The sequence below is a fragment of the Squalius cephalus genome (assembly GCF_949319135.1).
Source record: "Squalius cephalus genome assembly, chromosome: 15".
Lineage (NCBI taxonomy): Eukaryota > Metazoa > Chordata > Actinopteri > Cypriniformes > Leuciscidae > Squalius > Squalius cephalus.
The window spans coordinates 25,736,756-25,753,215 of NC_137136.1; the positions used below are offsets into that span (position 1 = coordinate 25,736,756).

At 38.9% G+C, this 16,460-nt stretch overlaps 1 protein-coding gene across 2 annotated transcripts in view; it reads right to left on the reverse strand.

The window, feature by feature from the left end:
- Positions 1–4,555: 4,555 nt before the first annotated feature.
- Positions 4,556–16,460, reverse strand: part of gask1a (golgi associated kinase 1A) — a 45,451-nt gene continuing 33,546 nt past the window's right edge. The window contains exons 3-5 of one of the 2 annotated variants that reach the window (XM_079895806.1): positions 13,702–13,824; positions 11,750–11,853; positions 4,556–7,776 (exon numbers count right to left, since the gene is read on the reverse strand). In XM_079895806.1, coding sequence (XP_079751932.1) covers positions 7,572–7,776; positions 11,750–11,853; positions 13,702–13,824 — 432 coding nt within the window. In that variant the 3' untranslated portion in view covers positions 4,556–7,571. The remainder of the gene's footprint in view (positions 7,777–11,749; positions 11,854–13,701; positions 13,825–16,460) is intronic. The other variant, XM_079895807.1, reaches the window with a different exon arrangement.

A 16,460-nucleotide genomic window follows, 5' to 3' on the forward strand; every position in this document is an offset into this window, starting at 1 on the left:
GCTTATATGGTCTTTGGGAAATTAGGCTAAGCTGATTAGAAAACATAGAACAGCAATTATATTTTGGAATACTTAACGGACAGGCTGATATTAGGGAATTAAGTAATTCTGATCAAGCAATGAAGCAAATGTTTTTCGAGGAAATGATTTCTTAACTTTTCACAATTAATATTTGTTAATTGCAGTAAGGGAAATCTTATACTTTCATCCTTTACACCAAAATGTGAATTTCTAGAGTGTTTTGTTATTACGTGGTTAAAATGCTTTCCCTTAAAGGGACACCAGGCAACTCTTGAGTGTTTTTTCTCTACGAAGCTCCCCCTAGTGTCTGGTAGTAAATGCTTTCATACACTCTGTCGTAAAAACGAACTGTTGTCACCCCACCCCCCTCGCCACGAGCAACCCAGCTGATCAGCTGTCAACCCAGCTGAGCAGAGGAACCGGCTATTTCAAAACCAGTTATGTCTACCGAGGCAAGTAAAGCAATACTTTCTTTCCAACTGATGGCGATTTTTTTTATTTTATTGTGTTGTCATGCATACTAGTATTTTTACCGGGAACGAACGATATGAACGAGGCGAACTACTGCTTTTGTGTTTGTTTGTTTTTGGGAGAGTGGGCATGAGCATAAAATATATATATATCGGAGGCTAATATTTGTCTAAAGTTATATTAGCAAGGTTCATCTAGTAGAATGACGGTTACCTTTGCCTGTCTAAGAAAACATCGGAACGTTTTTTCTAGCTCGATCATGATATGTGCAACATGTTTATTGCCTATTATCAGACGCGTTGACTTAGTGACATAAAATAAAAGTGTAAGTTACACAAATAAAACCGACAGAGGAACGGCCACACAACTACAGAAATCAAACGTGTTTGCTATGACAATGCCTAACATCAAAGTTATAGTATCTAGCGTAACGTTACCAGTAAGCCCGTAACAGACAGCGATCTTAATAAAAAAACTTTACAAACAATAGCAAACATCCTGAAGTCACAATTACTTGAAATTTAAATATTAAACACAGTTTATTCCAAAGATACTTACAAGTGCAACAGCAATAAGGCCAGGTCAGCATCCGTTTTGCAGGCTTCTGTTTCTCTCAGTTCTCACCATTCTGAAAAAGCCAGTCCGATATTTAACTTTACTCGAGTCTGACTTATTGCTCGGTCAGTCTCCCATTTCCTCTTTCGTTGGTCCTCCGACAAAGATTTCCTAGCTTTCTGCTTCTTTTTACAGGCTCAGCCATAACTAAATCTATCGTTGCCCTTTGCTTAGCTAGCCGGTGCTTGAATGGGGGCGTGTAATTACGTGTGCAGTGCCGTCAAGCAATTCGTTACATCGCGAGACCTGATATCACGCGATACTTCCTGACACCGACCCGCGTCCCAAAGTTGCAAGTGAGTTTTTTCCGCTCTCGGGCACCAGGGGGGTGCGAAACCACCACCATTCAACCCGAAATAAGTAATATAACCATTCCACTGACTTCGAAGCTGTTCAGTTAAGGTTAAAAAGTTACCTAGAGCCCCTTTAAGGCCGTGACGCACCAAGCCGACCTAAAAGAACTAGTGGCGACAAAAGCTGACTGTGTTGTCGCCTTGCGATGGCTGTGTCTGGGCCAAAAAGCTGGACTATACACCAAAAGGACTACAGGTGACTGCCAACTAGCATGTGTGCTCTTCGCACAACTGAAATGAACTATATTAAGAAGAGGATCTATGACCTCTGGAAGCATCTCTTTTAATAGTTATTTAGTCGAAATAGGGTCTAACATACATGTTGTTGATTTAGATGATTTAACGAGTCTAGACAATTCTTCCTCTCCTATAGCAGGACCAAACAAGCCCCAGGGGGAAAATGGGGAGTCGAGGAAAGCTGTTTTGTCAGCGTCCTTGATCTCTGTTAAAGGAGCATTTCACCTGTGGGAACATTAATCTTTATTGAAAGTGGGTCATATATGTAGTCGAAATGTAACATAAATTTCAAATTTGGTGCCTTCTTGACCGAGGAAAGACAGAAGGTAACTTTAGGGCGCATTTGTATGGAAGACAACAACTCCCACAATGCACCACATTGCACAGCTCCGCAAGCCACTCCCACTAATCCAGAAACTAGGATGGTTCACAACACAAACATCCGTGTCCTCGTCTGATTCAGAGATTTCGTCCAGGAGAAATTGGCATTGTTGAAATTCTTTGCAGCAGACGGACTCTATCTCTGTGTCCGTAGGCGCACAGTGAGAGCACAGGCACCACCAGTCCGCCCCAGCTCGAGCCAGTCAGGGCTCCTCGTCCGCGACAGCCAGGTGTTCTGCCTCGGCTGCAGAAGCCGCAGCAGCCGCCTCCTGTTCCTCCATCAGCCTCAGCTGCTCTTCGCTATATTGCGGCTCATAAAGGTAGCCACAAACATCTGATTCGAGCATCAGATTTTCGAAATCCTCTTCTTCCATATCATATTGAGTACCTTCCGTCTCATGGGGAAAATGAGGGAATAATGCACGACCATTCAAAAATATGACTGGGTTTCTAACGAGACAAAGTTTAATGCAAATAGGTGAATTGTTCCTTTAAGCTGAACAAAAGGTGGCTCTCAAGGACCACCAAATTGGCCATCTTGTACCCGATTGCCTGGGCTGTGTCTTTAGTGGCGCGCAGGGCGAGATCAGTTGCGCTACGCAGCTCCTTTAAGGCTGCCGGGCCTGGGCCGCTTTCGTCCATATCATGGAGGAGCTTGGCCTAATATACTTGTTTTTTTCTTTTTGAATGACGAATACAGACTATTGATACCTGCTGATATAGACAGTTCCCTTTCAATATGGTTCACTTCGCATTGAGTCAGTCTCTAACTCGCATTGGGGGAAACTCTGTTTTCTCAGAATACTAAAGCCTGTCACCGCTCATAGCCCTCAGCTGGAAGACCAAGGCTTCCCATCCGTCCAAGCCATGCAAGACGACATCTGTGCCACATCTGTGATGACCACCCGACTACTGCAGATTAATTTTGGCCATTGATAGTGTTGCCATAAAAAACGCATAATTCCCAGTCTGAGGACGTGAACAGCTTTGAGTTGAACTTTTGTGTTGTCATCTCGAAATTACAGTAATTACGACATGGCGTGAACGTCGCATATGATACAACCAAAAATTAGCATGACACAGTTGGTCATTAGACGCTCGAGAGCCAATACCATTTCACAATCAAAGCTGACATAACGCTTATTCACGAGTTCACACTTACATATAATTTGAAGGGGTAAAGTTTAATGCGTATTTGGCGTGCTGTCCGGAGGGAGGGCTCCGAGCTCGGAGTTCGGCCCGAACCCAGAGTACTCCCCCCATTTGTAAGTGTTTAGGACTAGAAGCGTGGCGAAGGGGTGGTGGAGGGATGCTGCAAAAACTGTCAATGAAATGAGGTGAGACTGCTGAGTATATATACACCTCTTACCATTGATTGCTGAGTGCTCTCCACCTGTGTTAATTATCTGAACATGCTCCTCCCGAACCTTGTTAATAAAACATCATTTCTGGTGGCAAATCAATAGTTTGGCCTCGGAACACATGGAATATTTGTTATTTTTTAATATATTGTGATTGTAGTCGTATTTGCCTGTTATATCCTGTGTTTTATATTATGTCTAAATACTGTAAATCAAGAAGTAAAATAAATGTAAATAAAATTATGCTGGCTGATTAAATTGAAAACGACACCCTAACATGTATGTCGTAATGGAAAAATTATACCACAATACTTTCATCATGATGATAACATTCCCATGCCCATTGCATCTGTGTATGATGCCAAAGGTTTCTCATTGAAAGCAATGGAGTACACTCCACATCGATAAAAGTGTGGCACTGAGGGGTCCTGACCAAGTGTCAATTGGCCAATGGGACCTACTGTACGAGTACTTATGCTTTTCCCATCTTTTCTTACAAAACACTAATAACACTATAACACTTTCCTTGCCATTTTAAATATAATATCGCCTCATCAAGAATATAAAATATCTCTGCAATCAGCATTTATGCTAAACAAGTCTGATGTTCTCGGGGGTTACAATTTCTGCTCTTTGTAGAAATGCTCTTTGTGAACTCTCTTCCTAAGTTTAAAAAGAAGCAGTCAAAGAACTTTGAAGTGAAATTGGAAGCAGAACACAGACAGGAATCTCTCGCCCACATTAGGCAAATGTAAATGAGACCTGTGGGAATTTAAACTGGATGAAAGGGAGATTTAATGTTTCGCTGATATCATTTATTTTTCTCCCTCTGCATGCTCCTAATCTCCAAATGTGCGATCAGTATGAGGCTTATAGGAAGTGACAAGATCAGCTCATGAACAGATGGGCTCGATATAGCCACTCTAAACTCTGCTTCAGTCTCTGTCTCTGATTGAACTGATATCTGCTGAAATCGTTGGATTATTTTAAAGTTTCCAGTTGTGTTTGACCAAAGAAAGATAAACTCAAAAGTGCAAACTCCAAAAATGTGATTTGATCATTGATGTGTGTGTGTGTATTATAAATATGTCATCAGATACTTGTGATTCTTCTTTTGATTGAGGTTTTTGACCAGTCTTCATAAACACATTTATTTAAGACCAATTTCTAATTCAGCAAGTTACATTCAATATTCAGAACAGAACAATCAATATTCCACAGTTCCAGTCATTTATAATTACATTTCCAAAAATAATGACTTTTTAATTATTATGCATAAACTAAATTATGCAAAACACCAAAATGCAGTTAATTTAACAAAAAGTCCACGTATACACACAACAATGTTTGGTCAGTAACAACCATGTGTAAATATGAGTGATTCCTCTAATAGTGATGTTCTATTCTTGAACGAATCATTCTTTTAAGCGGGTAACTGTTGTGCGTTTCCCGTACAACGACGTAACTCGCTGGTTAACTACCATAGTATGATGCATCGTTGAAGAAATCAACTAACTATACATGACTGTTTCCCGAAACCTTATTGTCGCAAATTGGTCATTCAACCACGTTGTTTAATGATGTCACGCACCTTTTGGAGTAATAACTTATTTTAATGAATCTGTCTGAGATCGAATTAATACTAGACGGTGTGCTATAAATTACGGACATGGCATCTGAGGACTATTTCTCATTTTTCTTAGTTATTTTGTTTTATTTCCAGATTCAATCATCGTCTCGTCCTTTTGTAGTAGAGCACGTTCGCACATGTGCACTCTTCAAAAACAACGCTTTAAATCTCTTGACAAACTAAAAGATGTAAATCAATTTGTATGTATTCTAAATAAAAGACACAGGCTGTACTGAATGTCAGCTTGCTTATTTTGCTCACGACAAGGATTTATTAAGTCCACGTGTCATGCAAACAAAAAACTATGCTTGTAACCACAGCTCGAGGGCTGTTTGCAAATGTTCGTTGGAACATTTCGTTCGTTTTCGGGAAACACTGACTCATTGAACTATGCTGGTAACGACGGAACTTAGTTGACTAATCATGCTTTTGGGAAACGCACCCCAGGCCGGTTCACAGAACTGAACTGAATCAAGCTTTTAGTTCCGGGTTGATAGAGCAAGATGCACATCCGAAGTAGTACACTCCTTGAGCCAATAACCATGTTCAGATGGGTTATTGAACCAAATGACTGGTTTGAAATGAACGAATAAATAGAAAACCAACTCAAAAGCATCTGAATGAGTCGGTTCTAACGGTCAAAGTTTTCTGAGGTTCCTTGGAACGGTATCGGCTCATTCGTTTTTTAGTCAGACATGACTAAAAAGCTGACTTTCAGCTCTGCATGTACCTTTGATTCATTCATTTTAAACCGGTTCTTTGGTTCATTTACAGTTCTGGACATTCTTATTGGCTCAATCGGTGCTCCACAAGCGTGCATGCTACTTTGGATGTCCATCTTGAGTCATCAACCTGGAACTAAAGTTCAAATCAATTTGATTATGTGAACCTGCTCAAACAGTTACCAGCTTAAAAGAACAATTCATTCAAGAATTGAATATCACTATCAATTAAAACAATAGTTGTGAACCAGGGTGCCGGGGCGCACTAGGGGGTCTCAGCAAACTTCCAAGGGGGCCTCAAGATGACTTAAAAATATTTAAAATAAGAGAAAGCAAGCATTAAAATAAGCGTAAAACATAAAAAACAAAGAAAAATCTGGGTTTTTCTTATTTTAATTCATCCCTCAACTATGAATATATTTTTCTAGTTATGCCAAGCTTTAAAATAATAACAATAACATTGAGTAGAAATTGGGTTATCAAGTAGAAAATTTGGAAAAGATTCAGACAGAAAATGTATACTTAATCCTTATCCAGTAAATCACAAACTGGAGAAGTCACGGGGCCTTTGAATATTGTTTTTGACAATGGGAGGCCAAAAAGGAGTCAGAAAGGCAGAGAACCACTGGTCTAAATTATTATTGCTCAAACAACCATATTTAACTGCAGTGTGTGTACAGTATGTGGCCTATAAGACCAAGACAAAAACCTAGAATTATGTATGACAACTTTGCATAGGACAGCACAAATTTAGACTCAGCAGTTTTGTTCACAACTGTGCCTTTAGGCACTGAGTGCCCTGTAGAAGCCAGCAGGAGATACCTGGATAGGGCTCAGTTTCACTCCACACCACAATTTCATAGTCCTCAGCACCTATTCTAGACTGTATATCAGCCTTCATTAAAGATTTAGCTTGTACAACATAATTCCATTGTTTTTTTTTTTTTAGCTTAGCCTCATTTTTCATTTACAGATGCAGTTACCTTTTCTGAATGCACCACAGAGAGCCTTGCAAGACGTTCTAAAGCAAAGCTCCATTTCTTCCATGTAAATTCTGGTTTTGTCCAATGTAGATGAGCGAAAGATTTTGTCAATTGTTTGGCTTCTACATTTTTTTTAAGTTGTAAATGAGCCAAAGATTTTCACATTTAATTCATTATGTTCCTTGCAATTTCTTTGTAACTGTTTCTGAAATTTACTTTGGTTCTACACCAATTTTATTAAAAAAATTTTGTCAGCAACATTAGACTGAGTAACCCCTTCCACTATGAAATCTCATTAATCCAAAATCCCACTCCTCATAACTGTACATTAAATATTACATATCTTCTAATTGGCTGTAACTGTGTGCCATCGGACAGCACTTTCACATGCAGCATGGAAAGATAAATAGCTTGTTGTTGAATTCTTATTGCATCGTGTCTGCTTAGGACATAGTGTAAGTCTCTTCACAGTGATGGGCCTCTGCATGAGTCCTGCTTTGCAAATGACCATCTGGAATCTCTTCTCTCATATACTGAGAGCATCAGTTAATCAAAGTTCAACACTGATTAGGGAAATCACTCAAAAATCCATGCAAATGCACTGCCTCCTCTCATTTAAGCTGTCTTCCATAGTTTGCATGACTTTGTAAACAGCACATCAAACACACTTCGAGACATGCACATAAATGAATCTGGGCGAACCAAATCAAAGCAAACAATTTCCATAAATCTTCTGTGTCCTCTGAGAATTCAGTAATTGATTATTTACAAAATGTGAGAATCTCTTCATGGGAGAGTTATAGACCTCTGTTAAGTCTCAGTTTCTTCTCTTGTATATGCTGGATAAGGGCCTTGGCTCTCTGTTCTATGTGCCGGATGAGAGATTTGAGTCCGGACACCTTTCCTCTGCTCATCCAGAATTCCTGATCCACAGATAGGGAGCGAAGAAGCATCCTCTCCAGACATCCTGACTGCAGCACTGAAACAGCACGTTCCGGAAACCTGGCAATCAACAAATAGTCACAGTTAAGGCCTGTTCACACCAAGAATGATAACTACACTCACCTAAAGGATTATAAGGAACACCATACTAATATTGTGTTTGACCCCCTTTCGCCTTCAGAACTGCCTTAATTCTACGTGGCATTGATTCAACAAGGTGCTGAAAGCATTCTTTAGAAATGTTGGCCCATATTGATAGGATAGCATCTTGCAGTTGATGGAGATTTGTGGGATGCACATCCAAGGCACGAAGCTCCCGTTCCACCACATCCCAAAGATGCTCTATTGGGTTGAGATCTGGTGACTGTGGGGGCCATTTTAGTACAGTGAACTCATTGTCATGTTCAAGAAAACAATTTGAAATGATTCGAGCTTTGTGACATGGTGCATTATCCTGCTGGAAGTAGCCATCAGAGGATGGGTACATGGTGGTCATAAAGGGATGGACATGGTCAGAAACAATGCTCAGGTAGGCCGTGGCATTTAAACAATGCCCAATTGGCACTAAGGGGACTAAAGTGTGCCAAGAAAACATCCCCCACACCATTACACCACCACCACCAGCCTGCACAGTGGTAACAAGGCATGATGGATCCATGTTCTCCAGCCCGTTCTCACCCTAGGGCGTCATATATTGACGCTCTTGACATTTCGTCTACATCGAACGCACATGGCACCCTTTAGCGTCAATATGAGACGCAGATAGAAATGGGCCAGAAGACGCCTCCTAGCGGTCTAACCCTAACCCTACACTAGACCTAAACCTACCCATAACCGAACAAAGCTCTGTGCGTCTCATATTGACGCTAAAGGGTGCCATGTGCGTTCGATGTAGACGAAATGTCAAAAGCGTCAGTATTATGACGCCCAAGGATGAGAATGCATTGTGTTCTCATTCGGTTTACGCCAAATTCTGACTCTACCATCTGAATGTCTCAATAGAAATCGAGACTCATCAGACCAGGCAACATTTTTCCAGTCTTCAACTGTCCAATTTTGGTGAGCTTGTGCAAATTGTAGCCTCTTTTTCCTATTTGTAGTGGAGATGAGTGGTACCCGTTGGGGTCTTCTGCTGTTGTAGCCCATCCGCCTCAAGGTTGTGCATGTTGTGGCTTCACAAATGCTTTGCTGCATACCTCGGTTGTAACGAGTGGTTATTTCAGTCAAAGTTGCTCTTCTATCAGCTTGAATCAGTCGGCCCATTCTCCTCTGACCTCTAGCATCAACAAGGCATTTTTGCCCACAGGACTGCCGCATACTGGATGTTTTTCCCTTTTCACACCATTCTTTCTAAACCCTAGAAATGGTTGTGCGTGAAAATCCCAGTAACTGAGCAGATTGTGAAATACTCAGACCGGCCCGTCTGGCACCAACAACCATGCCACGCTCAAAATTGCTTAAATCACCTTTCTTTCCCATTCTGACATTCAGTTTGGAGTTCAGGAGATTGTCTTGACCAGGACCACACCCCTAAATGCATTGAAGCAACTGCCATGTGATTGGTTGATTAGATAATTGCATTAATGAGAAATTGAACAGGTGTTCCTAATAATCCTTTAGGTGAGTGAATAAAGATAACTAGTGGCCACACCAACACACAATATCATTCTGTTTATTCTAAGAGTGCAGTTATGTCATCTGCCACTTTAAGTGCTCCAGCTCTTTAAAGCAGGATGGATTCTGATTGGCTATCAATGTTTTTATCATTCATCAGCTGAACATTTTTGTTTTGAAAGTGATTCCAAAGATTTAGTTTCTCTGTGCCGTTATCGTTAGTTGTGGTGTAAACTCTGCTTTTCTGTTATATTTAGATTTGTTTTTAGAACCATATCTTTATCATTCTTGTTATAGAGCTATCGTCCTTGGTGTGAACGAGCCTTTACACTGAGAGTTTTGTACATGTTGATCAGTAGAAGGGCATTCTTATTTTTTTCTAACAATAATTATAACAATATCCTTATTCTAAAATTTGAATCAGTAAACATAACTTTTCTACTTCTTGGCTTTTTTTATCCAAATGTACTTGCAATGCATTTTACAGGGATAGTTCCTCAGGGTCAACAGTGTGTTGCTCAAGGTCACAATGCTAAGAAGTCATGGTTCAAACTAGTAATAGTTAACACATTTTAACCAGTTTTATACTTGGCCACACCACTCTAGCCATGTTTATACAATAACACTTAACCCCTGCTCCTGTGGCCGGTTGCACCAGCTGTGTGTAAGTTGCTTACAAGCCTTGTTTTGACGTAAAGAGGCACTACGTTTTAAGTATTAAACTTAGTTGAAATGTAAAATAGCCTTGTCTGTGAAACTGGGGTATATAATGTTTTTAATGATTAAGTCGTTTTGTATTTCAAAGGAAACATATTTTTATTGTTAGTTACATGACGCAAAATAAGTTAGAATCATGGATAAACTGAAATTCAAGGCATTTCTTGAATCAGCTTCAAATATTTGCAGCCAGCTATTGGATTATTGATGGTAAGCTCTAACTGATAACTAATGATCTTGGCAACGGAAGTGAATCAATCAAAACTAACTTTAGCTGGACAATAACTTTATTCTAGAGCTGCTGTAAAGCCAAACAATCATACATGTATCTGTTACTTTAATTCCTATTATCACTGTAAAGCTGCTTTGAAACAATCTGTATTGTTAAAAGCGCTATATAAATGAAGGTGACTTGACTTGACTAAGCATTGCATTATGCGACTACGGATTACTTAATGGAGAGCTTATGACCTACTAGCTACATTCTGCCTTCAGAACAAATGGTGCAACCATATATAGTACAGAGTAGTTACAAATGATCTAGTAGTTTCTAAGGGTATTTTTACATGACAAAAATATGCTTAAAACTAAGAAGTTTTTTCTTTGAGTTTTCTGTGTACAGACGACAAATCTGCTGCCAGGCCATTCGATGGTGATGAAACACTATAGACTGAACACGTAAAACGGATGTGCATGATGTCATCGTCTTTAGAGATTCTCGTTTTTGTTGTTTACATAGAGACTTGGACACTTTGAAACCTGTTTTCAAAAGTTTGAGTTTTCAGGCCCCCAAAACGCTGTTGTGTGGCACCCAAAACGACCCAACCCGTCGTGTAAACGAACGGCCAAAACGCATTACGTTATAAAATTTTTAGATGAAAACGGTGTTGTGTAAACAGCCCCTAAGCCTCTAGTGTTGACTTTAGCTCTAATTTAAGAACTTATGAATGACTGGTGCAACCCTACCCTGGAGAGCTACTATCCTGCAGAGTTTAGCTCCAACCCCAATTAAACACACCTCTACCAGCTAATCAAAGTGTTCAGGGTTACTTGAAAATTGCTGATAGGCGTGTTTGGAGAAGGGTTGGAACCAGAGCATGTGAGTGAAGCAGAGCGGTGTGATGCTCAGCTCAATATTCTGCTCTATGCTAGTACTCTCCGCTCAATCACTCATGGCCCAAGCTCATGTACCACTCACGGTAAAATAAAGTCGCTCAAATCCCGCTCCCGCAAGGGTCACAGTGATTTTTCCAATTAAGACATGTTCCTGGATCAGCATATCAACAATGAAGTTGATCCAGGAACATGTTGTACTTGGTGAAATCACGTTCACCATTTCTCCACAACTTTCAATTTCTTCTTCTTTATTCTTAACTTTGATGTTTACCGTGCATTTAGGCTATGTATAAGGTTCGTAACCTCCTTAAAACAATATTTGAACTCCATAACCTTAGACCTATTGCTTCACGTATTCTCGAACCAGCATATCACAAAGAGCATTCTGGGATGAGCGAACGACCCTGAGCAAGCGGAGCTGAATCTTCAAAAAGGCGCTTTTCGCTCCGGAGGAAATATTACAGCTTCGCTCACATGCTCTAGTTGGAACTGAAGTCTCCAGGAAAGTATCTTTCCGGGATCAGGGTTGGAGACCCCTGCTGTAAACAGTACGGTAGTATAAATATTCACAAATATTAATACTTACTCATCAATACCTTTAACAAGTCTGAAGTTGAGATTGTCTTGTGGTTGGTGAGGTCTTCCTGCATTGTCAATAAAAACCAGTCTGGATGGTTCTGTCTTCCGAACCTATAGATAGAGGTTTACATGACCATAACTTAAAACGATTTATCGTTATTTACTGGTATATTATGTGCAGAGGCCCCAAATTGTTTGAAAAATAAAAATTCTGTCAATTACTCAAGTCATTCCAAAAACCATAATACTTTTGTTCAATTTTACTATTTTTAATGAAGCATGAGCAATTTCTGATTTCTTGAATGCCCACAGATTTGTTCAAGTTGAGCAGTTTAATCCAACTCTTCAAAAGAGACTTGATCACGTTATAAGACTTCAACAGATTTAATTTTGGCTTTTATTCGCATAAACATACATATAGAGCACATCAAATGTGGTAAACAGAAGCGCAACTGTATTTGCTTGGCATGTGAGAACCAACCTTTTATTGGTTCTTGCAGAAGCTCAAACGTGCTTGTGTGACTCACAAGAACAAACCTCATTGATTATTGTGTGTCAAGCAAGCGCATTTGAGCTTCTGCTTTGATGAACATTAATCAATTTTTATTTTAAAGACTAAATTACATTATCATATAAAGCCATAATGTCACTTTTGAAGACCTGGATTAACCACTAGATTAATATTGTGTTTACAATGTCTTGAAAAATTTTGAAGTATCAAAGTTTTGGTTGTGTGGACTTTGATGGAGGGACAGAAATCTCTCAGGTTTTAATATCTATCATTTGTGTTTTGCAAAGGGCAGTTGATGACAGAATTGTCTTTTTTGTTGTTATTGAACAAACCATTTAAGTCACACTTAATTTTTAATTTTTAATTGCATTACATTAGACACAAAATATAAAACCAAGTGACACCTGATACCAAATGCTAGACCTCTTTTCTTTTTTTTTTCTTTTTTTCAATTCTGTTGAATTGCGTCAAGACTAAAGTAACACTGAAACATCCTGTCTGCCAAAAAGGCAGACTGCCATAAAATATGACTTTTTCACTTCACATGCACGTTTAATTTCAGGGTTAGGGTTAACAAAAAAAGACAGCTTTTATGAATTATACTAGTTGCTGTGAGCTTCTAAGTGACAGGGAGATATTTCTAAAATTGTGGAAATTTTTTGTGAGCAAGCAATATTAAAACAGATGACTTTTGGAGCTGCATTTCTCCAGTTCTCCGAACACTATCAGATAATGACTACAGAACCAATCTAAAGGCTCCCATGGAAACGGATTGCCTTGACTCATTGTAGCTGCCTCACTTAATATAGCTGGGTTTCCAACTCACAGTTTGAGTGGGAGCTCAAACTTCACATAGATCTCAAGAACTGTTGGAAAGTTATTACTTTTGATATTGGAAAGCAGAATGAAAGGATTTTTTTATACTCTCTCCTGGTAGAAAAACGAATGCTTGCCAGCTATGTGACCTTGTTGTGAGACCAGTCAATAAAACTAGATGAATAAAAAAGGAACTGCTTCAAGTTTCACTGAAGCCATAGTATCATTATTTATCCATGTTTACTCTCTTCAAAGTCAAATTAACTCCAGACTAGTTTAAGGACACTTGAACAAGGTAAAAAGGATTTTACGTATATTTAAAAAACTAAATAAATATATCCTTTATCCTCCAAATATATATGAATATATATATATATATATATATATATATATATATATATATATATATATGCTTTATCCTCTAATATAATGATACAATGAATTACAAGTGCACTGATCGTGTACCCTTGAAGAACTGTTTCTTTATAAATAAACCATTTCACATCTATAAAATATAGGACCCTTTTCTCCACAACTGGGAGATCATATGAGATAATGTGAGGATGCTGTGTGCTGCTTTGTATTGATATGTTATAATCAGATGATCTGACAAATAGCAATGTTTCATTTACCAGGATGTGCACCAGATTTAAGTCCTTTGGGTTTTCACATTTGATATGCAGCAGGTTTTCTACACACAGTTCTGATGGGTCTGGTCTGAAACCACAGCAAGACCGGTCCAGTCTGTCATTCACCTAAAAAGCAACAAATGAATCACATTTTAAAAGAAATAAAATGCTCTGTAATCTCTGTTATATGAAAAATAGACGGTAACAATTCCAGTTTGGGGACCAATTCTCACTATTAACTAGTTGCTTATTAGCATGCATATTACTAGCATATTGGCTGTTTATTATTACATATTAATGCCTTATTTTACATGACCATATTCTACATCCCTAAATCCATAACTAAACGTAACCACTACAACAACTTCCTTACTAACTATTAATAAGCAGTAAAATAGGAGTTTATTGAGGCAAAAGTCATAGTTAATAGTGAATATGTGTTCCCCAAACTAAAGTGTGACCAAATAGACACGGTTAATCTCTCTTATACTATGTCAATAGACATGAATATAGGCTTGTAAACTATGTAAACTACATCTTCACTTTTTAAACTATTTGTAACTTAAAAATAAAGTGTTACGGTGAACTGTACTAATCCAAGAAAGACACAAGAAGATGATCAAACTGACTTTTAATGAACACTAGGTAAAACAAAGCACTACACGCTATAACATTAACACTAGAAAACCTACTAAGGAAAACGCAACACAATAGACAAGAAAATACACAATGAGGCTAACATAAGCCGCTTTTCCACCGAAATTACCCGGAACAATTTGTCCCAGGAACTTTTTTCCCAGGAACCTTTTTTGCCCCAGACCGGTTGCTTTCTGCGTTTACACCGCGGTCTAAAGTACCGGGAAGGTAAACTGCGCGCAACTGCTCCTCCCAGTCTGCGACGGACAGTAATCAGTTTTGAGCGCCACATTTATAAGTATGGAGGAGATTCAAACTGTGCTGCAGTTATTGGTTTACTAACGAGGTAATTAACATAACAAAATAGACGAGCACTGATACTAAAGCGTGTTCAGAAAGCTCGTATGCGTATAAAATTAGACAAGGTATGTTGTGAGATGACTGGGACGAACGCGCAAAAATTTCCTTTCGCGCAAATACGCTTAAAAAAAGCCTGAACCCCGTCTATCAATCATAAATAGTGACAGTCTTGTAAATAGTTGTTTGTTACCAACCTCAAAGCGCTATTTCAATCCTGTTATAGTAAATTTGTAACATGGTTTGCCTTGCAATAGATGACAATGTGTAAACATAATGACTTAATATTAAAAGCTGTGGCAGAAAAGAGACGAGCACTGATAAAGCGTGTTCAGAGCTCGTAATGCTAACGTTAGATATAAAATTGTATGTTATCAGCTATTGCGGACATTGGCCGTGAGATGGCTGTGACGAACGCGCAGAAAGTTTCCTCTTCCACAAATACCCAAATAATAAAGCCTGAAACTCGTCGCCAGTCCCCCAGTTTTTTTTATTAAATTCCATATTTGCAGACAGACAACTTTACTGCATGAAGCCACTTTTTAAAAGGGAGGTTAAAAATAAAGAAAATGCTGCGTGGAGTCATCCAACCAAAATGCGGCGTGAACACAACCAATCAGCTTGTGCAGCGCACAAGTCCCACCCCTGAAAGTTCCTGAACTTTGAAAAAGTACTACCTCGTGAGCAGGGACTATCGGAGGGGGAAATATTTACCCGGAACTTCATTTAGACCCTGGTTCCTGCGGTGTAAACACATCGAGTACCAGCCCAAAGTTCCTAGTTCCTGGGGAAAGTTCCTGCGGTGGAAACGCGGCTTTAATCAGTAACCATAGAAACAAACAAGGATCGGGAACACAGGCAAACAGGAACAGAACAGAACCAAACCAACATACTTGTGACATTAAGGTTTCAATTTGATTTTTTGATATAATCAATTTTGGTTTCCCAAAGAACCTTTCAGGTAACCATTTTTTCCCTAATGCATAGAACACTTGAGTATTCTGAATAACCTTTTTCCACTATAAAGAACCTTTTGTGCAGTGGAAAGGTTCCATGGATGTAAATATCCTCATGTAACCATAGATGCCCACAACACTTGTTTAATCAGTGTTATTAACCTCACAAATATTAAAATATAGAAAGTTAACACAGAATTTTCAGTGTAAGCCTACTGTATACAATCATGAGTCCTGACTACTCCAGATTATTTTCTAACCCAGAGTAGTATGAACAGTTTTACGACTCATTCTTCCTTTAACAAGGTAAGCAACTACTTTCAGGGCAGAGAGTATTAAGAGATTCCAATGGTGATACTGTGGTTTATCTTTTCTCACAAGATTTAGCAACATTCCTCCTCTTTGGTTCCTGTGTGTCATGATACCACACTGTGGGTGAGGAGTTAAGGTGAGCTGTGGCCCTGTGGTGCAGAAAGTGTGTTTTACCAGCTCATTCCCAGTTTGAACACCTTCCTTCCCCCTCAAACTCCACAAGCCATACTGACATATCACTGCTATATTTCACATTGTAAAGTGAACCAGGTCTGATCTCAGAACAACACTGTTTATCCACTGAAAATGGATATTTCAATAGCTGGGTAATAATTCTGCTTTTAAATGTAATAAGCATTTTTCCCCTCATGGACTTAAAACTCTTAAAAGACTTTTTTTTTTTTTTTTGTAAAAAAGAAAAAGTGGTACATGTGATTCCAATAAATGCAATTAAAGGTAGTTCTGAGACAAAGCATAATTTATTCAAAAATGCCAATTGGT